Source organism: Muntiacus reevesi, chromosome 4, assembly GCF_963930625.1.
Source record: "Muntiacus reevesi chromosome 4, mMunRee1.1, whole genome shotgun sequence".
Classification (NCBI taxonomy): domain Eukaryota; kingdom Metazoa; phylum Chordata; class Mammalia; order Artiodactyla; family Cervidae; genus Muntiacus; species Muntiacus reevesi.
Window position 1 is genome coordinate 101,296,121 of NC_089252.1, and position 23,740 is coordinate 101,319,860.

Consider the following 23,740-nt stretch of genomic DNA (forward strand, 5'->3'; position numbering starts at 1 on the left):
TGGACCATTTCCAAGTTCATCAGTTTCCAGGAGAAGGCATATGGTATGCAATCACAGCAGAAATGACCAGATGTCAGGGCTGGCTTCCGGCTGGGTTACGAGTGACTTTACAGAGACTGATGCCTAGATTAAGTGGACCAGTTTCCTCATCCGAGTGACAAAAACAGGGGATCCTAAAAACTAGCTCATTTCCTTCATTCCCTTTTGGGAATGAAACCCATGATCTTCAGTTCCTCAGAGAAGTGAAAGCAGCAACAAGGAATCCAGTAATTCCTGTTATCAGCAAGCTTTACAAGTCAGCGGAGTCTGAGCAGGTGGCCCAGAGCCCGCTCTCCAGACACTGCTACCCTCTCTCCAAACCTTGAAGTCAGAGGAGCCACGATGCCTCCGCCGCCGGCCTGCCTGCTGCTTCTCCTCCTCCTCTCCACCCACAGCGCCCTGGCCCTCAAGATCTGCTCCTTCAATGTGAGGTCCTTTGGGGAATCCAAGCAGGCAAACTGTAATGCCATGGATGTCATTGTGAAGGTGAGCACATTTTCCTGTTAGAAGGACTGCTAGATACCCCTCACACTTTCTCTAAAGCTTTCAAACTTTTCAGAGACTCAAGAGGAGTTTAACTGAAGTTGGCCCCGAGGGTGAAGGAAGCTTGTGCACTCTCTCCCACCCCCTCCATTCCTCTCCCTTTCCTTTTCCTCCTCTCCCCCTCCAGCCATCAACCTTTTTCCAACTCCCAAGTCCAATCTTTCTCCCCACTTAGCTAAGACTTCCCTTGGGTAATATGATCAATGTCTTGAGACTATTCACATTCTTCTGGTATCGGTTGGTTCTCTTTAGCCTATGCTGCTGCTGCTGCTAAGTCACTTCAGTCGTGTCTGACTCTATGCGACCCCACAGACGGCAGCCCAGCAGGCTACCCCGTCCCTGGGATTCTCCAGGCAAGAACACTGGAGTGGGTTGCCATTTCCTTCTCCAATGCATGAAAGTGAAAATGAAGTCGTTCAGTTGTGTCCGACTCTTAGTGACCCCATGGACTGCAGCCTACCAGGCACCTCCGTCCATGGGATTTTCCAGGCAAGAGTACTGGAGTGGGGTGCCATTGCCTTCTCCGCTTTATCCTATAGGTTAATTTATTTTTGATGCTGGGGCTGAAACCCTTCCCAAGACTCTGGGTTTTATTACCTTAGAAAACCCCAGAGACACCACATTCTGGTGGGAGCATCAGGGGCCCCGGGTTTACCTCTCACCTGGCAGCCAGATGCAGCCAGCTCTGCGAGTCCTTCTCCCTGAGCCCCTGTGCCTTTCTTTCAGTAAGATGGTCTCACACAACCTGGCCGGCACTGCAGGGTCACTGTGAAAATGTAACGAGTCCGTGGTAAGAGCTAACACTCACAGAGCCTTTGCTAAGCCCACTCTGTGCCAGTTTCTGTATTAGGCATTTTATATTAGGACAATTTATTTAACTTAAGTAAGCCATGATCACATCTGTCACGTCTTCATAAACACTATCACCTCCTCACCCACAATTTCTTCCCCATCAATTTTTTTTTTGTAAAATAATATCTTAATTTTTTTAAATTAGAGGAGTGTAATTTTTAAAATTATAAACATATTTTATAAGTTAATTTTATTAGACTAAAAATAGTCAATATGGACTATTTTGAAAATACAGAAACATATAAAGAAGTATCCTATCACTTGAAGATAACAGTTGTTGGCACTTGGGTAACTTTGTTGTGGATGTTTTTCTATCCAAAAATAATACATAAACTTGCATATATTTTGCAGCATGGAGATACCCTATCCTGCTTTTATATAAGAAGTATTTCATATGTTGCTAATATTCTTTTAAAACACAACTTTTAATGCCTTATGCTGTGTTTCCAACATGTTTCATTCAACGCTTCCCTATCTGGGGATGTTTAGGATATTTTCAGTTTTTCTGTTGCAATACATCTTTGTCTTTGATCTGCATAAGTAATAATAACAGCTTCCTAGGTGGCTCAGTAAAGAATCCATCTGCCAAGAAGCAAATGTGGGTTCGATTCCTGGGTCAGGAAGATCCCCAAGAGAAGGAAATGGCAACTCACTCTAGTATTCTTGCCTGGGAAATCCCATACAGTAATAATAATAATAATAACATTTTGTTGTTTGCCTCCTATATGGCTGGCCCTGTTCTAAGTATTCATTTGTCCTCCAACAATCCTGTGAGGGAATGACTATTATTATGCCAATTTACAGATAAGGAAACTGAGATGCAGAGTAGTAGCAGAAACCTTTTTACAGTGGAAGACATTCCTCAAAGTGAGAAAACTAGATCAAAGTAATAATGCATTTCCCTGGTGGCTCAGATGGTAGAGAATCTGCCCACAGTACAGGAGACACAGGTTAGATCCCTAGGTTGGGAGGATCTCCTGGAGATGGGATCTTCTACACACTCTAGTATTCTTGCCTGGAAAATTCCATGGACAGAAGAGCCTAGAGGGCTACAGTCCATGGGGTCGCAGAGTAACTGAGTGACTAACATTTTCTTTCACTATTCACAAACATATTCTAAAGTGCTTTCCAGAAAGATCTGACAGTGATTAAGTGACTAAATCAGGAGACTGGTTGGGAGAGCAGCATTCAGCTCTCCTTGGTGAACCCTACGTCTGATGCCATGATATGCAAGTCTGTTGATGGAAGGATGCAGACTCTGACATAGTCTTACTCCTCTGTCACTACACTGGTATATCTTCAGCCCCTGGCAATTCTTAATGGCACCAGGCCAGTGTCGGGGGCCCTCTCTGCTCTGCCCTTTATAGAGAGGAAACTAGAATATATATGTGCTCTGGAAACAGGACCAGTGGCATAATCCCCCTGCTCCATGTTTCTGGAAGCGATGTGAGAAGACAAAATGTACACTGAGGGTGCTCTGTCCTTGAACACCAGATTCCAGTCCACTAGAACTTCATACAAAGAAAGGTCCCAGCGGTCTCCAGTGGGTGTTGGCACCCTGGTCCTCAGCTTACTGCTCATTCTGAAAGAGACCCTCCTGTATTCTTTACCCACTGAGTTCTTTTCTTTTTTCTTTTTTTAGCCACTCCCTATGGCAGGCATTTGGGATCTTAGTTCCCTGACAAGGGGTTGAACCTATGACCCCTGCAGAGGAAGCGCAGAGTTCTAACCACTGGACCACCAGGAAAGTCCCCACAATGAATTATTTCTTGCCTCTCAGGGCTTGTTCAAAAGTCTTCTCCATGGAACCTTCCCTGATCCTCTGGGCAGAAGTAATTCCTCAACACTCTCATAGGCCTGACTTTTATTAGCACAACTGTCTTTGGTCTCTCACTGTAGCTAGTTCTTTCCATTTGTCTTTTTCACTGATAACGAGTCTGTGAGGGAGGGACTGTATTTTAATAGTGTAGCATGGTAGGCTTTGCAGTCATGTGAACCTGATTTCACATCCTACCACCTAGACTGGCTTCATTACTTCAGTCACTCGGTCACTCTGAGGGTGGTTCCTCCTATGCTTAATGAGTTCAAAATCATAGCTGTCTCAGAGCTGGTGAGGCTCTTAGTAGGCTCACGATAAATGTTACCTCTTACAATTATTATAATTGTACTTCTTTATTTCTGCAGTATCCAGCCTGGTATTCTTTACTTACTAAGGCCTTAATAGATATATTTATTATTATTGTTGTAATTATTCAAACAAAGCCAACTTGCGGGACTTACAGGGGTCATGTGCTTTTGGTCTGGATTCTGGTTGCCTAGGTTCACATTCTGGTTCAGCCACTTTCTAGCTGGGTGATTCTGGATAGTATCTCAGCTTTCCCAGAAAGAAGCTCAGGCTCTTTGTCTTTACAATGTATACCATAATAGTACTTACCTCAGGGAGTCCATCATTTATTTCAGAGAAGAAGATAGTTAATTTAACAAAGCACCTAATCTGATACTTAAAACATAGTAAGTGCCCCCCAAATAATAAAACAATCAATCTAATCAAAAAATGGGCAATCTATATAGATATTTCTCTAAAGAAGATGTACAGATGGCCAAAGGACACGTGAAAATATGCCCAATGTTGCTAATTATTAGAGAAATGCAAATCAAAACTACAGTCACTCTAGTCAGAATGGCCATCATTAAAAGGTCAACAAATAGCAAATGCTAGAAAGGATGTGGAGTAAAGGGAACCCTCTGACATTGTTGGTGGCTCAGATGGTAAGGAATCTGCCTGCAGTGTGGGAGACCTGGGTTTGATCCCAGGGTTCTATCTCCTGGAGAAGAGAATGGCAACCCACTCCAGTATTCTTGCCTAGAGAATTTCATGGATAGAGGAACCTGGTAGGCTGCAGTCCACGGGGTCGCAAAGAGTGGCACACGACTGAGCGACTAAAACTTTCACTTTCACTTTCATATGTATAACTGACTCACTGCTATACAGCAGAAATCAACACCACACTGTAAATCAACTACAATGAAAAAAAAAATAAGAGTAAGTGCCCAATAAAAGGTTTCATTATTTGTAGTAAATGGTCTCACACCCCCAGGGAATTCTCTCTCTGCAGGTCATCAAACGCTGTGATATCATACTCCTGATGGAAATCAAGGACAGCAACAACAGGATCTGTCCCACGCTGATGGAGAAGCTAAATGGGTAAAGATGGGGCCCCTGGACCCTCTGCCGGCTTAAAGCCAGGTGCAAGGACATCTGAAAATCCCCTGGGAACTGAAACTAGTGTGAGGACCTGCACTGGCCCAGACCACCAGGTCACATGGCCAACACTGCCCAGGCTCTCAATTTTACTAACTGTGGTCCTGAGAATTTTCAACCAGCTAGTTTTAATATAATAAAACAAAAGAGGGAAACAGGTGCAGAGTCAGGACTGACAGAAACGAAACAGATGAGAAGCTGAGCTGAAGTACTGTTAACAAAGAAAAGACTGAGTGCAAATACGAAAACATGATATGTCCACAGGCTGGAATATTACACAACGATTAAAAGTCACGGTTGCTACAGAGTAGGTTAGAGCTAAATATTCCAGCACGGAAAGATGGCTACAATACATGGCAAAAAGCAAGTTCAGAACTGTATGTAGAAGAGCCCATTTTAGTAATCACACTACGTCATACATGAATAAGGGTGTGGTTGAGTTTGCATGGGCATAAAAGAAAGACAGGAAGGATGTGCTCAACTATTAAGAGTGGTTTCTTCCGGGGCGTGGTGGGTATGACTGGAGGACCACTTGGAAGGGGGTGTGAAGAAAGGGGAAACATTTGCTTTTTATTTTATATACCTCTGTCAGTTCAGTTCAGTTCAGTCGCTCAGTTGTGTCTGGCTCTTTGCAACCCCGTGGACATATACCCAATGGACATAAAACTCTGTATGATTTGAGTATTTTACAAAAAGTCTGAATTTGATTATTTGATTTGAATTTTTGAGTATTTTACAGAAAGTCTGAAGGCTGAGAGAAACAGCCTTCGATGCTCTCCTTCACAGAGAGATGCCCTTGGGCTGATGCCAACCACCCCTCTCTGGGCCTCAGTTTCTCATCTGAGAGTCCAGACTTAGAGCAGAGCATCTCCTTTTTAGCCTCCCAGGTCTGCTCTTGACAGTGACAGAGGGAGTGAAGCCCAGGCACTAGGCATCTCCACTCAGCTCAGACCACGTGGGCTTGGATTCTGGCTTGGCTATGACCTTGGACAAGTTACTGAACCTCACTGTATCTCATTTTTCCCATCTATAAATAAGCTAGTAACAGAACTCATCTTCCTGGGATGTGGTGATAATTAAATCAAATCATGCACATAAATGGTTAAGCTGTGCCTGGTATGGAGCAGTGGCAACTAAGTGCTGGGATGTTCATCACTAGTAAAAGTCAGGGAATGCATGTAATGGCAAGTGATGATCAGAGGGCCACAGGAAACAGCTACTGATATCCGTGACCATACCATAAAGGCCATGCATCCTGCTAACCAGTTTATGTGCGCTATGTCATTCACTCCTCACAACAACCCTGCAGAGCGGTTCTACCACTGCTTCTCTCATAGCTGAGGGACCGAGACACAGACAGCAGGGATCTGCCCAAGGTGACCCAGCCAGTAAATGGCCAAACCTACCTTTGTACCTGGGTGGTGTCCGACTCCAAAGCAAGTGCTCTAGTCTGAGTCCCCTCAGCCTTCCTTGGAGTGGCCCGAGCCAGTTTTCAGAAGTACGGGCGACTGAGGGGACAGGGGGTTACAGGCAGCTGGTCTGCATTAAGCCCTCCCAGGCTCAGTGGTCTCAGTTCTCCCCACCCTCCCTTGACTGTGCTGTGGACTCCAAGCAGAGCCAGGCCTGTTTGTCTCCTAATCCTCTGTAAGCCAGGAAGGGCCTTCGTCACTTCATAGCTGCGTCATTGCAAGCAGTCTGCCAACCCAGGACTTGGCAGGCTAGATTTAGAACAGAGCCAGTCTTTCCAAATTGGAAGCCCAGCGGAATCCACAGTCTGCACTCCTGGGGCCCCCATAGCCAGATCTGCCTTACAATATTCATTTCCAGGAATTTCTGTAGGCTCTAAGTTGGCCCCTAAAAGCCTCCATTGGGTTTCTCCCAATGGAACCTGAGAATATACCACAGCTTAGCCATACCCCAGATCTTCTAGTGGGAAGATGAAGTAGACTCTGCCCAGGGTGGAGTTATCACCAGGTTTGGCACACACATGTGACAGTCAAGTCTTCCTGATAAGGGTGAGGCAGAGGATCAATGGGACTTTATGACTGTATCTTCAGCCCTCAGGACAGAAACAACAGCTATTTGGCATCAAGTTTCATGACTTGTAAGAAAAATGTCTGGGGGTTTTCAGAGCAGAAAAGAAATGTCCAACAAAAATCTTAGTAGTTCAGCCATAAAAAGGAACGCATTTGAGTCAGTTCTAATGAGGTGGATGAACCTAGAACCTATTATACAGAGTGAAATGAGTCTGAAAGAGAAAGATAAATACTGTATTTTAACACATATATACGGAATCTAGAAAAATGGTACTGAAGAATTTACTAACAGGGCAACAATGGAGAAACAGACATAGAGAACAGACTTTCCGACATGGGGAGGGGAGGAGAGGGTGAGGTGTATGGAAAGAGAAAAAAGGAAACTTATGTTACCATATGTAAAATACATAGCCAACAGGAATTAGCTGTATGGCTCAGGAAACTCAAACAGGAGCTCTGTATCAACCTAGAGGGGTGGGATGGGGAGGGAGACAGGAGGGAGCTTCAAAAGGGAGCGGATATATATGTCTACCTATGGCTGATTCATGTTGAGGTTTGACAGAAAACAGCAAAATTCTATAAAGCAATTATTCTTCAATAAAAAAATAAATAATTTAAAAAATCTTAGTAGGAATCCTGCATATGATAACCTGGTGAAGTTTATTCTACCAGGAAGTATGAGGTGCAGTCCAGCCACGGGCCAGAACAACCTTCGAGGCTGACTGTGGCCTGAACCTTCTATGCTCTCAGTGATGTCCCACAGGTACAGGGCAAAGCAGGTGGGTTTGGGGGTGAGTAAGATCTCAATCCAAATCCCAGCTCTGTACTTGCAAACTATAAAAATGGAGTAACAGCAGTACCCCCCTTATCAGGACAAGAAATAATGGCAGATGTCACATTCCCAGTCAGTGGTGGCCTTTCTTACGAGACTCAAAAGTTACAATGAACAGAAGCCCTTCCACATGATGCCATTGGACATACAGAGGCAGATTGGAGGGAGGGGAACCTAGGCAGAGAGAAATGCTTGTTCTTTAAGACACAATGTAAAATTTTCTTTTTGTTTTCCAGAAATTCAAGAAGAAACATAACATACAACTATGTGATTAGCTCTCGCCTTGGAAGAAACACATATAAAGAACAGTATGCCTTTCTCTATAAGTAAGTACAAATTATGCTTCCTGGAACGTGGTTTACTTATCGATATGACCGTGAATGGAATAAGAATCTTTTCCTCAAAACCAAATTTAGATGTCAAACCAGTTCTCAATATTGATCAAATTACTGAACTGTTAAAATTGGGTCTGATGGAAAGGATAATATTAACTCTTCAAAACTAATTTGTTGGATGACTCAGTGACCTGGTCAGGAAAGTCAAGAGTTCTTTATTTCTCATGGTCAAGTCCTGACAAGGGATGGAAACATGATTGTCCAGCATGGCTGCTCAGGGACATCACATTCTCATTTTCTTCCTACTAATTATTTCTGCTGAGTCTGACCTTTAAGTTTTGAGCTCCCCAGATATTCAGTTCCCCAAGGGCTCTGGCCCTTGAGAAGACTGACTGAGCCTTGTCCTCAGGTAAAAGATCCCTTCTGGCACTCGACTCTGCAGGGGAGGCCAATAAAGCTGTGGGGACATTCATCTCTGCTTCTTGAAAGAAGTAAGAAGAGAGCCAACTCATCTGAGAGGACTGTCTTTTTTTCTTTTTTCTTCCAGAGAAAAGCTAGTGTCTGTAAAACAAAGCTACCTCTACCATGACTATCAGGCTGGAGACGCAGATGTATTTTCCAGGGAACCCTTTGTGGTCTGGTTCCAGTCACCCCACACCGGTGAGATCCACAGGCCCCTCGTACCCCTAACTTCCCCAGCGAGCCCATGAATGGGCAGCAGCCCTGAGTTGTGAGTTGTGATCTCAGGGTTTATGCAGCATCTTTAAGGAGGCATTTTGCTTGAGATGACCATTAGGGGCTCCTGACACTTGAATGCGGAGGACACAGTATAGTTTGATGACACCAGGCTGGCTGCTTAGAATGCCACAGCTCAAGACTTCCTCATCCTAGAAGCCACTTTCTGGAATCAATAAAACCTTACTCTTACATGATAAGAGTAACCTTAGGAGCATTCAGGCTGATGGCAATTATTTAGAAAAATCCCCAAGTCCCAATGAAGGACAGCTGCTCCCTCATTTGAAAAATCTGAACACTGGCCAACAAAGATGATCTCCCAACCTAGAGCCACACTGCCCCTTCACTAACCACAGAGCAATCTCCCCCACAGACTGGGGGTGGCGAGGAAATCGAAAAGATTGCATTCTGATCTCTGACAACAATAGTACTTGTATTAGTCACCAACAATTATTTATCCACGATGAATGCCAGGTTCCTGTCATCTTTGCAACACCCAACAAGATAGCAACTAGGATTGTCTCTGCTTTACAACAGAGGAAATTGAGGTTCAAATAGATGGAGTCACACACCCAAGATCATCCAGCAGTTATTGAAGTGGACAAGCCAGGGCTGTACCACAAACTGCCATCTCAGGAGCCCATGCTTTTAACCACCATGCAATACTCAACAGAAAGTCAAGAATTACTTTGATTCGTAGACTGGAACTATAGAGAATCAGATCTTTTTTCCAATACCCACTACATGGGTACTGGACAAGACAGAAAAGGTCCCTGTCCTTGTGAAGTTATGGTGCAGCAGGGGAGACAGATAATAACTAGTCAGAGCTGTATGTATGGACACCTATATTTATATCACACAAATATTAACATCTTGAACTATGAAGTTAACTATTTCTGCACAGGGTTAATAGCTCAGAACAGAGTATTTCAGGAAAACAAACATGGAAGAACAGCAGGAGATTTTCAGCAGGAAACAAACAAACAACTGAGAAGGAGGTGGGGGCTACTGAGGAACCAGAAATGCCTTTCAGAGAGGACATTCAATAATCGTTTTTGTCACGCACATGATTCACATTTAGCTGACCTGGCAGTGTTAGGAGAGGCCCTTCCCACCAAATGATTCTTTCTTCTTTTTTCTTCAGCCTTTGTGAACTGCTGAACAGACCTGTTTGTCTGGAGCTTCCACCCTTCCCTACTACCCTTGCCCCACAATACCCACCCCTACTGGGATGGCCCCACAGCTCTGCCATGTTTGGAGTTTTCTCTCCATCTGAACAAGGAAATGTCTTTATGTCCCCTCTGTTTGGGATTAAAGAGGAAGGAATTCACCATTCATCTATCTTTTCTTCCTTCATTTATTCTCTCAATCATTCATTCATGAGTTCAATAAACAAACATTTCTGAGCACCTCCAATGTGCCAGGCATGGTGCCAGGTTCTGGAGCCAAGACGGTGAACAAGAAGATAAGACTGCCCTCAGAGAGCTTAGGTTCCAGTAGGCCAAACCAAGAAGCCAAGCAGGTAATTTCAGAGCATGAAGGCAGTAAGCAGGGTTTACTGAATAGCGGGGTAAGGGGCCCCCTTAGATAGGGCAATTGGGGAACGCCCCCCCAGACAATGGCTCTGACCAGAAGTCAGTCACAGATTGCTGGTGGAAAGGCATTCTGGCAGGAGGGCAGAGTGAGCACACACGCTCAGAAGCAGGAAAGGAGCTGGGATGTTCATGGGACCAAAAAGAGGCTGGGGAGTGGGGAGGAGCAGGGAGGAGCAGAGGGAGAGACAGGCTACTGAACCAGGGCAGGTCTTGGAGACAGGCTGCCGGTCTGATGGGCTTCCCACAGTGGGACTTAAGCAGTGATTACCTAGTAGACCCCAGCTCCTGAGGAGAGAGGGGACTCAGGTACAGACCAAGGGAGAGCCTGAGGAGATGTTCAGAAAGACACCTGCTGTTAGCAGGTGGGCAAGACACCCACCTCCTCTCACTCAGGCTCCCTCAGTCCCTTCTGCTGGGGAGGCCCACAAAGGACCACTCTGCTTTTTAAATAAAATTGTTCAGGCTTTTTTTTTTCCCCTTCTAATTACAAATGGAGTATAAACTAAAAACCTTTAATTTTTTTTTTATTTAGAAAAAGTTTTTTTTCCCTTAGTACAAAGTCAAACAGGCTTAATGTTTTTTAAAAAATAGAAAATACAAGGCATTTTTTTTTAAATGAGAAAATAAAAACACCCACAATGCCAGTGAGGAACACTGTCTACCAGCTTTCTCTTACTCAGGAAGGGCAACTGGGAGAAAAGAGGCTTTTGTGTGCTGAAAATGGCAGTCTAATGACCATAAGGTTATTTAAATCTCAACCACTGGACCTTCTGGAAATGGGGGACCCAATATGACACAGTCCGTGACTTTTGGAGGGACAGCCTGTTTCCCTGAAGCAGTGTTCATGGAATCTTGACAGAGGAAATGTGTGACCTCTGCCACTTTCCTGTTCCTCAGCTGTCAAGGACTTCGTGATTGTCCCCCTGCACACCACCCCTGAGACATCCGTTAAAGAGATTGATGAGCTTGCTGATGTCTACACAGATGTGAAACGTCGCTGGAATGCAGAGGTGATGACCCTCTATGTCTGCTGAATTCCCATCTAGCAGGGGCAGAATCTGGTTCCTGAGAGGGGATGAGCAATTCTGAGTGAGGTTGAGGAGGCAGGGTCTGTGCAGACGACCACCACGCGACAGCTTCATTTTAGGCCTTTTCTCAGCCCCAAATATCTTTCTGCTAAATGTACCTGGGTACGCTCCCTGTGGGTCTTGGGAAATTCATACTCTGCTCCACTAATAATGGCTGCCAACATTCACTGAGCAAATGAATAGCTGGTGCCAGGCACTAAGGCTAGACATAGATAAGCTTACTTAATCCTCCCAACAGCCAGATGAGGTAACAACTTTGATCACTCCAACTTCACAACTGAGAACAGTGAGACAAAGAGATGTCAGAAGTCTTTCAGTTACAAGTGACAGAATCCCAAAATGGCTCCTGAAAAGAAAAAGCAATTCATTGGTTCAAGGCAGAGCTGGACAAGGCAATCAGGGCTTGTCTTGTCTCTCTCCACTCTCTATCTCTTAGCCTCCCGTTCCCCTGGGTGGGCTCCATTTTCAGGCTGTCTCCACCCATATGATGGCAAGATAGTCACCAACAGTTTCTAAAGCAACCGACAAATTTTCTGTTCCACAATGGAACAAATACACTGGGATGGAGCCTCATTGACTGAGTCTGGATCACATGTTCATCCCTGAACCAATCACTGATCAGGTGGCTGAGATGCTCTGATTGGTTAAGTCTGTGTCAGTTCCACCCCAACCTCATGGACCAAGGTAGAGGAAGACGGTTTCTCAAAGAAAGTAGCGGTGCTTTCACAGAAGGGGAATAACAATACATCCACCATCCCTCTTGGCCTCAATTATTTCCTCATTGGGAAAACAGGGGTGCCACTCCCTCCCAGAGGCTGTGAGGTGTATGAAAGTGTGTGGCACATATGGAAATGATCCAGAGGGCTCTTCCTCATTCTTCTTTCTCCTTTTAAGATGTGACTCCAATGACACAATCCCTCCACCTCAGCTCTGCTGCTCAAAGTACAAAATCAGTCAAGTAAAGTGTGGACACAGAGCTGGGGCATGGTGCATGCAAGGGGTGTATTTCACTGCTGATTTGTAAAAGACTCACTCACTTGTTCCTAACGAGAAACACTCACTTGTTCCTAAATTATAAATTCCATTCACTCATTTGGCAAGAATTTATTGAGCATCTGTTAAATGCCAGGTACTGGGGAGGCCTCAGTGGTACAAAAGTGACCTAGAGGGGAAACTCTTGTGGTGAGCAAGGGAGGGGCTTTCAGGGAGGCTGATTTGGATTCAGTCCTTAACTTCACCACCTGAACTTCCAAGTCGAGTAGCCTACAGCAGGTCACTATATCCTCTACTCTTTCCACAGGGGACAAAGGTCCCTTCTACCTCTTAGCGCTTATTGTGAGATTTAAAATAAACTTTATAAAACACTTAATGTTTGGCCTGGCACACAGGAAGTGCTCAGTAAATCATGCCTACATAAACAGAAGCTGCCTGACACTCCAGTTAAGGATGATATCCTGTCCTCAACTGCACCCACCAGTCTCAGGGAAAACCATGATACCCAAGGTCAAAGAAAAATGTTTTTGAAGAAAATTCTGAGGTCAGCAATAGCACCAAACAATAGCACTAACAAGGAAATCTGTTTCCTCTCATAAGAATACTAAAATCCTGTCTCAAAAGTCATACGGGGAAATAACTTCCAAGATAGAAGACTCTAATGGTAGCATTAGGGCAGAGGTGGACGGCTCTTTCTATCAGCCCCTCCCTGTAAGCCTCTTCTCACTTCCTCAATAGGCAAAATTCCCACTGAAGAGTTAAGGTTCCAGCTTCAAAATGAGAGAGGAAGAGCAGGGCCAAATACACCACCTGAGTTCATTTTTCCTTTCTTGGAAACAAAAGGCATGGATTCATTCATATATTTATACCCACAGAGACAAAAGATGTGAGGAATAACTGAGCTGTGTTCTTTCATCTTTAATCTGTACTCCAAATTGGAGTGATTCGGGGATTAAGAATAGAAGGGAGCAGCTACAACAAATATCCTTCTTCCCATTAAGAACATCCTTCCTTGTCATACTCACCTGTCCAATACTCATCAGAACTGTGACTTGGTTTTAAACTGTGGCCTCTTCTTTTAAAAACAAAAAGAAATTAAGACCCTATATTAGTCTGCTTGGGCTGCCATAACAAAGTCCCAAAGACTGAGTGGCTTAAACAGCAAAAATGTCTATCCTCACAGTTCTGGAGGCTGGATGTTCAAGACCAGACTGGCAGCAGGGTTTGGCTTTCTCCTTGGTCTTCCCTCTGTGTCTATGTCTTAATCTCTTTTTATGAGGACATAAGTCGTATCAGAGTATGCCCACCCTATATGTAACCTCATTTTATCTGTATTAACTCTTTAAAGTTCATTTGCAAATACAGTCTGAGATACTGGGGGTTAGAACATAGGAATCTGGGGGGACACATTTAGTTGATAAACTGAACTCACCATTTACTGGGTGTGCAAGGTAGAGTCACTGCTACCAGTTCGGCATGAAAGTGTTAGACAACAATGCCTACAGGAGACAGCTACAAATCCTGTCTTTCAGAATTTCATTTTCATGGGTGACTTCAATGCTGGCTGCAGTTACGTCCCCAAGAAGGCCTGGAAGAACATCCGTCTGAGGATGGACCCTAAGTTCGTTTGGCTGATCGGGGACCAAGAGGACACCACGGTCAAGAAGAGCACAAACTGTGCCTACGACAGGTAGGAGGCATCTGCCAGACCACCATGAGCCCACACAGTACTTGGTGCGCGTTGGGAAAGGCTGCTCCTCCTGGGCAGATGAAGTTCCTGGCTTGGAGAGCCGAGTTGCTTAGACGTCAGGCCCCCTCCACTGGGTACATGCATGCAAACCGAATGGCCATATATGGTGACCTTGCACACATAGCTTAGCAGTGGCAAGAGCGGGCTTTGACGTTGGACGGGCCTGGATTCAAATTCTGTCTCTACCACTTAGTAAGTCTGGGACCAAGAGAGACAAATTCTTTGTGTCTTTGTTTCCTTACTAGTAAAACAGAGATTGTATTAAACATGAGGTTTAAACAGGGTAACACATATAAATCTGCTAACACAGTATCTGGAATCTGGTTAAGTGCTCAATATATTCACTGGCTGTTGAGTACTACACATCACAAAGACATGCTGCAATATATTCACTCAATTTTCTGTCACTGGGCACTAGGTCATTACCAAGGGTTTGCTATGAAAAGCACAGCTGTGATGAACCTCATATATATATATATACACACACACACACACATATATATATAAATATAAATGCATTTTGTATTTATGATTTCCTCAGGATAAAAAGTCTAAAAATGAGACTAGTTACTGCAAGAAAATTTATACTTCTAATGCTTTACCATATGTTGGGGGTGGGGAGGGGTGATGGGCTACACTGTGCAGCTTGCAGGATCTTAGTTCCCTGACCAGGGATTGAACCTGGGCCACGGCAGTCAAAGTGCTGAATCCTAACCACTGGACTGCCAGGGAATTCCTGTGCTGTCCTCTGCTTAGTCGCTTAGTTGTGTTCGACTCTTTTTGACCCCATGGACTGTAGCTGCCAGACTCCGCTGTCCATGGGATTCTCCAGGCAAGAATATTGGAGTGGGTTGCCAAGCCCTCCTCCAGGGGATCTTCCAGACCCAGGGATTGAATCCAGGTCTTCCGCATTGCAGGTGGATCTGCAATCCTTTACCATTCTAAATGCAAATATACACATCTAAATAATAGCATTCTCTAGTATTTATAAACTCTCCTTGGAGATTTTCAATCAGCTTTCAACTTTGCTCTTTAAGTCAGGAAGCGAGAAGGGACCTGAAGTGTGAGAACATTCATGGCTGGCCCATCCACAGCAGAAACCACAGGTGGGGAAGTCCCGAGGAACTCTGGTTCTCAAAGTGGTTGCTATTTCCCGCGCTCAACAAGCCACCAAGGGAGCATGAGATGGCCAAGAGGACAGTTCTCACTTCTCTAGATTTAAGTTCTGACTTTCACTTTCATCCCATGACCTCCTTTGTTCCTCTAAGAGTTTTGAGGGCTAGTGTGCCTTCTGCAGACTGTATCATTCCAGCTTCCCTAAAAGGACACAGCCCCGGCCCCCGACCCTGGGAAAAGCAGAACCAAGGTGGGGAGTTACAGGAGAATGAGCTGCCTGGGAACTGCCCCCTCCATCCTATTATGAGGGGCTACCTCAAAACTGGTTGAAAAGGGTCGCTTGCTCCCTCGCCCACTTGCATATGCCAGCTGTGTGGCCTTGGCAGGTTAAGTCCCTTCTGTGGTCCCATTTCTCTTCCCTGGCAGAGGAAAGGGAGGTGACTGAACACAATGCTGCAGAAGAACAGTGCATCCCAGGAAAAGGTAGATTAGATGGGGCGGAGAAGTAGGTCAAAAAAGATGTTTACTAAAGGACTCCCAGATGTTTTTTAAAAAATTGTATTTTTTTAGCATTTATTTTCATTTATTTATTTATTTGGCTGCCCTGGATCTTAGCTGCAATACACAGGATCTTCAATCTTCACTGTAGCAAGTGGGATTTTTTTTTTTTTTTCATTTGTGGCACGCACACTCTTAGTTGCAGCACGTGGGATCTAGTTCTCTGACCAGGGATCAAACCCAGGCCCCCTGCACTGGGATCATGAAGTCTTAGCCAGTGCACCACAAGGGAAGTCCCAAAAGGCCCTTCAGTTTTACGCATGTGTATGCTGAAGGATGACAGGGCTACATGATTTTTTAAACATTACTTTCTTGTTTCGGTGCTCTGAATTTCTGTGTTTTCTGTAACAGTATGTATCTCTTATGGTTTGTAAGAAGGCATGTAAGGGAGGAGATGAAATGGCCTCAGGGGCAGTCTCTGTTCTGTGTGCTGCGTGCTGGTGGACACGCCAAGATGCTCAGAGCTGCTGGGCGCTGGAGCAGCCTCAGGAAGCTCAGTGGGGGTGGCTGACTCACCCACACACAAAACTAACACAGGTCCAAAACAGGGGAGCCCTAACTACTCTGTTCTTCACGTTCTGGGTCTGAAAGGATGGCTTCAAGAAATCTCCACCTGAACGCCAAGAGTTTACTTAAGGAGACGAGGTCAAAATTAGCCAGGTGGTGTTGGGAGCCAACAAAGGAAACCAGGTCAGCTGGCTGGATTCAGGGAAGGCTCAGTGCACAGTCACGGGCAGGCAGTCCGACCCAGACTGTCACTCTTCAACCAGCTGGTTAGGGCCAGTAAGACCCTAACCACGTCATCATAATGTGAGATATATCGGACTCCATGTAACCCACTTTCCTATTCTCTGTCAGCACTGCAAAGCGACAGTACCATAGTTTTTTTCTCTGTGTTAGTCTTTAAATCTATTCCATTATTACTGAAATAAAATTAATTTCAAGAGAAAACTTCACAAAACTGAAGGTAAGGAAACAGCATTACTTGTCATCAATCAAAAAATAATTGTAAAAGCAAGCCCAATGAAAACCAAAAGATGTTAAATTATGCCTCCATTCTCTTGTTGGCAGAATACTCTCTGTCGGATGAAACAGGAGCATAGGGAAATATTAAAGATAAGCCAGGACCTTTTTCTATAATTGAATCAGGAAAAGTGAAAATAACTGCAAAGGAAACATTTTTCAGTACTCCAGCCATTGCCATGTGCTGAGATGTCTGCATCTCTTCACTGCCGGGGCTCCCTGCTCGAACAGGGGACACTGTCCTGGGGCCCACAGGTCACAGCAGGGGTGACCCTGTTTTTCAACCACAGGTGCTGTGGTGAGGGTCTTTGTCAGGGAGGGGGAAATGCCCCCTTCAACCCCACTTGAGTTCTTGTGGCTGGACTGACAATAAAGTTGGCACAATACTGATTAATAGGAGAAAAAGAAACAAATCTTAACCTGTACCCACAGAGGTCTTACAGAAATGGGACCTAAGAAGTGGTCAAGTTGTAGAAATATCTCTTTTAACCCACCTCCACTGCTACTGCAGCTAAGTCGCTTCAGTCGTGTCCGACTCTGTGCGACCCCACAGATGGCAGCCCACCAGGCTCCCCCGTCCCTGGGATTCTCCAGGCTAGAACACTGGAGTGGGTTGCCATTTTCTTCTCCAATGCATGAAAGTGAAAAGGGAAAGTGAAGTCGCTCAGTCGTGTCTGATTCTTTGTGACCCCATGGACTGCAGCCTACCAGGCTCCTCTGTCCATGGGATTTTCTAGGCAAGAGTATTGGAGTGGGGTGCCATTGCCTTCTCCGTAACCCACTTCCTAGAGTAATGAAATAAAAAAAAAACAAAAATAAGCAAATGGAATCTAATTAAACCTAAAAGCTTTTGCACAGCAAAGGAAACCATAAACAAAACAAAGGAAATAAAACCTAAAACAAAACAAAATGAGACAACCTTCAGGATGGGAGAAGATATTTGCAAACAAAATGACTGACAAGGGATTAATCTGCAAAATATACAAACAGCTCATGTAGCTCTATGTCAAAAAAAAACAAATAAAAAAAATGGGCAGAAGATCTAGATAGACATTTCTCCAAAGAGGACATACAGATGGCCAAAAAGCACATGAAAAGATGCTCAACATCACTAATTATCAAAGGAATGCAAGCCAAAACTACAATGAAGTATCACTTCACAAGGGTCAAAATGGCCATCATCAAAAAGTCTACAAATAATAAATGTTGGAGAGCGTATTGAGAAAAGGGAACTCTCCTCCACTGTTGGTGGGAATGTAAATTGGTACAACCACTATGGAGAACAGTATGGATGCTCCCTAAAAAACTACAGATAGAACTACCATATGATCCAGCAATTCCATTCCTGGGCATATAGTCAAAGAAACCCATAATCCTAAAGGATACACGCACTCCAATATTCATTGCAGCATTGTTTACAATAGCCAAGCCATGGAAGCAACCTAAATGTCCATCGTCAGAGGAATGCATAAAGAAGATGTGCCATATATATATATATACACACAATGGAATATTACTCATCCATACGTTGTGAAATAATGGCATTTGCAGCAACATGGGTGGACCTAAAGATTATCATATTAAGTGAAGTAAACCAAAGACAAATATCACATGATATCACTCATATGTGGAATCTAAGTTAAAAAAAACAAAACAAAACAAATGAACATATTCACAAAATAGAAAGACTTACAGATCTCTAAAACAAACTTACTGTTACCAAAGGGGAAATGTGGGAGACATGGATAGATCAAGTGCTTGGAATGAACACACACACTACTATAAGACAGTAACCAATGAGGAACTACTGTATAGTACAGGGAACTCTACTCAGTATTGTGTGATAACTTATATGAGACAAGAATCTAAAAAGGAATGAATATATGTATATGTATAACTGAATCACTTTGCTATATACCTGAAATTAACACAACACTGGAAATCAAATACACTCCAATAAAACTAATTTTTTTTTTACAGTGGTCAAAACAAGGCTTTTATAATTTTTAGACAAAGAACAACAAATCGTTGTTGTTTCTGTTGACAGGACAGAAAACTCAGGTTTGGGTGCTCAATTAGTGAGGAATTTAAACAGAGTCTTGGCTTGGGGGTAGTCAATTAAAGAAGTAACAAAGTTTGTTTACACAGAAGTGTTGGCCTGAATTCCCTATTTCTAGAGATAAGGGTGCCTGTCCTTCCTTCTACCTCCAGATGCAGGGAGTGTACCTTTCACAGGGGAGATTTATTTCCCACTTTCAAGGAGACAGAAAGGAGTGTTCTTCCTGCATTAGCTGTTTCTTAAGTAATTTTAATTCATAATAATCATATGCTATTGGCCTATTTGGGGGGTGGTCTGCTCTGAGCTTCAGCACAAGCTAAAACCAGGACTGGACTTTCTAATTCCATGTGAAAGGGCCAAGCAGTTCAGTCATTCCAGAGGTCAAGCAAGAAGCCTCGTTTGATCTCAAAAACAACAGTATGGATTAATGTGATTCTTTTCCCTCTCCTTTTCCAGGATCGTGCTTAGAGGAGAAGAGATTGTCAACTCTGTTGTTCCTCAATCAAACCACATCTTTGACTTCCAGAAAGCTTACAGGTTGTCTGAAAAGAAGGTACAGCTGTCATCTCATCTTTCTGTGCCACTGTCCTGGGCAGATGGGTTGGTGTCACCCAGTGATGGTTTAGGTCACCAATGGAGACCTGACTCTGAGCCACTGGACCTTGAGTCTCAAAGCCTATGATTCCATGACTTGAAGACCTGCCTCAATTTCTGACTGAACTGGTCCAGGGATGATGCTCCCAGTGTGTGTTCCTTTGGGTGACTTGGGGAATTTCATTCTCAGCCTCCCTCAGCTTGAATTCATTTGTCACTAAAATCAAGGTGTCTCCTAATTCCCAAATCTATCTTCCTTTTCTCTTTACAGGCCCTGGATGTCAGTGACCACTTTCCAGTTGAATTTAAACTTCAGTCTTCGAGGGCCTTCACCAACAGGAAAACATCTGTCTCTTCAAAGAAGAAAAAAAAGGCCAGTCATGCCTAGATACAAGGGTGCCATTTTATTAACTATTTCTTGCCTCTAAATAAAGCAGCTCCAACAGGTATGAACTGTTCCCTGCGCTCAGGAAACAAGACTGGCCCAAATGCTTCCATTTTTCAACATGAATCAACTTCATCTTAAGCCAAGCTGGGAAGAGTGTCTTTTATTCCCTCTTGAGCTCAAACCTCCCCTGAATGTCTAGAAAGGAAACTGGGGGCTTCACATCCTGACCCCACCAGGTGTCACTGCTCAAACAGCCGAGAAGCCATACAAACAGGAACATCGGCTTTGTCTTGACCATCCTGTTCCACAGGAAACAACCCTAAAGGCCAAAACACCAAGGCCCCAACAGTACCCCATGATTTGGGCAATGAACTGCTTTAGGACCTGGCCCTCCTGTGTGAGGTCAGGCCACCATCACATCTTGCAGGGATGCAGGGTGAGGCCATTCCCACTGATCTCCCTGTCTCCAAACAGTCTTCCAACTCAGCTAGCCCAGCGATCACCAGTATCATCCTTTGAAATTCCAATCTGATCACAGCCCAGCCCCATCCCCACCCCATTTTTAAATCCTTCAGGAGCTCCTGTCACCACATGGAGAGCGCCCAGGGTGTCTGGATGCCCAGGAAGGTCTCTATTTCCTGGTTTATCACGTCAGCCTTACCTTTGCCCACCATGGACTGTAGCCCAGCAGGACTGCCCCTCCCCTGCATGCCCCAAGCTCTCCCTCCTTCTGGGCTCAGCAACCCCCACATACCATACTCCTACTAGAACGCAGACCTCATTGTATGTTCACCAAGGCCACTATTTGGGCTCTGTGGGGGCCTGGTGGGACAAAGGCCCAGCAGGCTGAGAGGGACTGGAGGATCCTGTTTTCCTTCCGCAGCTGGAGACTTGCAGAGGAGTCCAGCAGCAAGGTACCATTTTACCAATATCCATGGTGACCATTTTGGTTTGTTTTGCTTTGTCTTCCCTTATACTGTTTCTTTGAGTAGTACACGAGCAGGAGTAAATCTGTAAGCAGTACCAAGAAAGAAGCAATGACAAGGGACACTGCCCAGCCCTCCATCTCTGGTTTCCTGTCTCAGAAGGGGCCCCTCTTACCAGCTGATGCATTCCACCCGAGAGCCTCTGCATAAATAAGCACTGTGTGTAATCTTGAGAAATAGAGCCTGGCATACTATACGCGCAGTCCCACTTTTTGCTGATTTTCCTAATGATATTGAAGGTGATGTGACTTTTGATATAAGAATGAGAGGCTGTAAGCCAGATATATGAGATTTGGTTACAAATGGCTGAGAGAATAAAATCGAAAGTGCCCTGCTTTAAACATGCCCTGATTTCTCCAAACATCCAATGAACCTCAGAGGTCCTGCTTCAACCGGTGGTGGCAAGGCTACAAAGCTTCTGTGAGGCCTTATGAGCAGTGTTCACAGTCCCAGGAAAACTTCCAGTTTCCAAGCTGCAAAATGGTCAAGCAAGCAATTCACAAATGAGCTCACTGCTGAGGAAAGGGTCACCCCTTTGTCCCAAAGGCCAGCAACGTGGCTGGGAAGAGTCCTGTGCCGAATGGGGCAGGCAGGGGAAGTAAGCCAGACACTACCTGAGTCTGTCCATGTCTCTGACCTGGTCTTGCCACCCTGCAGCCTCTTTGGTGACAAGACATCTCTCTGTCCCTGCACTGGAGCAACTTACTGGGACCACGGGCATCTGCCAGCTCCCATTATGGGCAAACTCTGCCAAGCAAGAGGGGATGAAGTGCAGCTTCTTCTCACTGGCCGCAACTGAACAAGCCCCAGACCTCCTCCCATTGTTCTGGCTCATTTGGCCTGGCAGGGACAAGGAGCTCTTGTGACTTTTGGGGGAGTGGGGTATGCCCTGGTCCTATGTACTCATCCAGCTTTGGCTTTGTCCAGAGGGTTTGAAATCATAGGGAACCAGTTACCATGCCGATTACCCAGGGTCCAGGACCCTCAGAGTCTGTCTCAGTAGGTCTGGGTTGGGGCCGTGGAACCTGAATTTTTAATAAGCTCCTAGGTAATATGAGGGCTTCCCTGGTGGCTCAGCTGGTAAAGAATCTGCCTGAAATGTGGGAGACCTGGGTTTGATCCCTTGGTTGGGAAGATCCCCTGGAGAAGAATACTCCAGTATTCTAGCCTGAAGAATTCCATGGGCTGTATAGTCCATGGGGTCACAAAGAGTCGGACACGACTGAGTGACTTTCACTTTGAGAATGGCCTAGGTGATATGAGGACCAGATTTTTATTTCATTATTTATAGGGGACCAAATTTCTCACCCACACTCCTATACCCTCCTAGATGAGAAGAGTTGTAGCACGATGTACACCATCACTTACTAACCGGGGGACCTTGAGCAGCTCACCAGCCTTCAGTTTCCTTATGTATAAAATGGTGTTAAAAAGAATCAACTTCCTGGAGGAAGTTTAAATAAGATAATGCACTTAAAACACTATGTGTCCGACCACCTCAAAAGCCCTCAACAAATGGAGGGGGTATTTTTATTAATAAGCCTTGTTTCATTAAACGGTAAGCCAGTCAAGCCTTTGGGTATACGTACCCAGTTATTTAAGGTTCTCAGTTATTTAGAATGAATTTCTGCCATACAAGGAATCAGGCCAAGTTTCCAATTCTTTTTCATTCACCACAGCAAGTATTTTGGCATATTTGAGTTTTGAGAAATGGAGATGTCCCTACTTCCAGTCCTTGCTATCTTCTCATCCTCATCCACACTCCTTTCTTACCTCAAACAAACATGCCCTTCATCCTGTCCCTGTGGGTTGGAAGGGGCAGGGAGGGGGATGCAGAAGGGAGCTTCTCCAGTTCAGCCACCCTGGCTCCCACCTCTGCCTCAGGTTGCACAAGGCAAGTGTAAAGGATAGATGCAAAACCAGGGGGAAAAAGAATGACAAACTGGAGTTCACATCTCTCTTCCCTCCCAAAAGGAGAAAAAGTACAAAGGCAGGGGGGTGTGTGGGCGAGAGGGGTCACACCTGTGTCAGTTACCAATTCTTCACCATGGCCCACAAAGCTCTCACAAAGTAGTTCTTGGCTTTCACTTACCTTTCCAACTCCACTTTCAACCGTGTACATTCTGTAGTCACACCACTTAGCTCCTTGATCATGCTCTCGCCATGAGTGAGACTTTTCACATGCTGTTTCCTTCCTCCTGTATTGCTCTTCTCCCCCTTCACTTAATAACCTTCTCATTCCTCGAAACTCAGCTTAAACCTTGTTCATTCAGGGAGGCCTTCTCTGGCCAACTCTCCCCAATCTATTTTGAGATCCACAGTTACATCTTCCCATGGTGCCCTGTCTGTTCCGTTCCTATACCTCATCACATGTGTAATCACCTGTCCAATGTCTGTTCTCCGTCCCCAACCTACTACCTCTGTAAGGGCAGAGTTATGTCTTCTTAGTCACTGCTTAATACATTGTTGTCGGTTAGTTAAACTCAGGGGGTACTACAGTACCATCCCGGAGTAAAATGCAGTAGCCTTTACAGAGTTCTCCTTTAAAAAATATATGTATTCTGAGCAAAAGGCAGGAGACACTGGGTAGGAAAATTCTTATAATTTTTCTTTTAGAAACCCTCCCAGATGGAAATATCTAATTTACAAAGTTAGGGAATAATTTTCACTGGCACTAGCTAGGGATTAAACAGAAAACTAGCAGGGCCTTCCAGTGTAATGTAGTTTCTCAAAGAACATGTGAGGGATATAAAATAGAATGGCAGGAATTCCCTGGAGGTCCAGTGGTTCGGCCCCAACACCTCCACTCCCCAGGGAGCAGGTTCAATCCGTGGTTTGGCATGGACAAATAAAATAGGACGGCATCAGAGACAGAACTAAAAGCTTAAAACCCAGCTAATCGTGAACCTCATGGCGGTTCCTCAAATATGCCCTCCACCTTCCTGCCTCAGGTCTT

The 23,740-nt window shown here is 44.7% G+C and overlaps 1 protein-coding gene and 1 non-coding gene across 2 annotated transcripts; one reads left to right on the forward strand and one right to left on the reverse strand.

Moving 5' to 3' along the window:
- Positions 1 to 9: 9 nt before the first annotated feature.
- Positions 10 to 22,266, forward strand: DNASE1L3 (deoxyribonuclease 1L3). Its single transcript, XM_065933393.1, has 8 exons — positions 10 to 525; positions 4,551 to 4,639; positions 7,801 to 7,890; positions 8,447 to 8,559; positions 11,127 to 11,239; positions 13,843 to 14,000; positions 19,273 to 19,369; positions 19,682 to 22,266. Exons 1-8 carry the CDS (start codon positions 382 to 384, stop codon positions 19,796 to 19,798), a joined length of 921 nt encoding a protein of 306 aa, XP_065789465.1. The 5' UTR covers positions 10 to 381; the 3' UTR covers positions 19,799 to 22,266.
- On the reverse strand, positions 14,721 to 14,792 carry TRNAQ-UUG (transfer RNA glutamine (anticodon UUG)). Its single transcript has one exon. It is a non-coding gene; the product is annotated as a tRNA-Gln (tRNA).
- Positions 22,267 to 23,740: the final 1,474 nt, after the last annotated feature.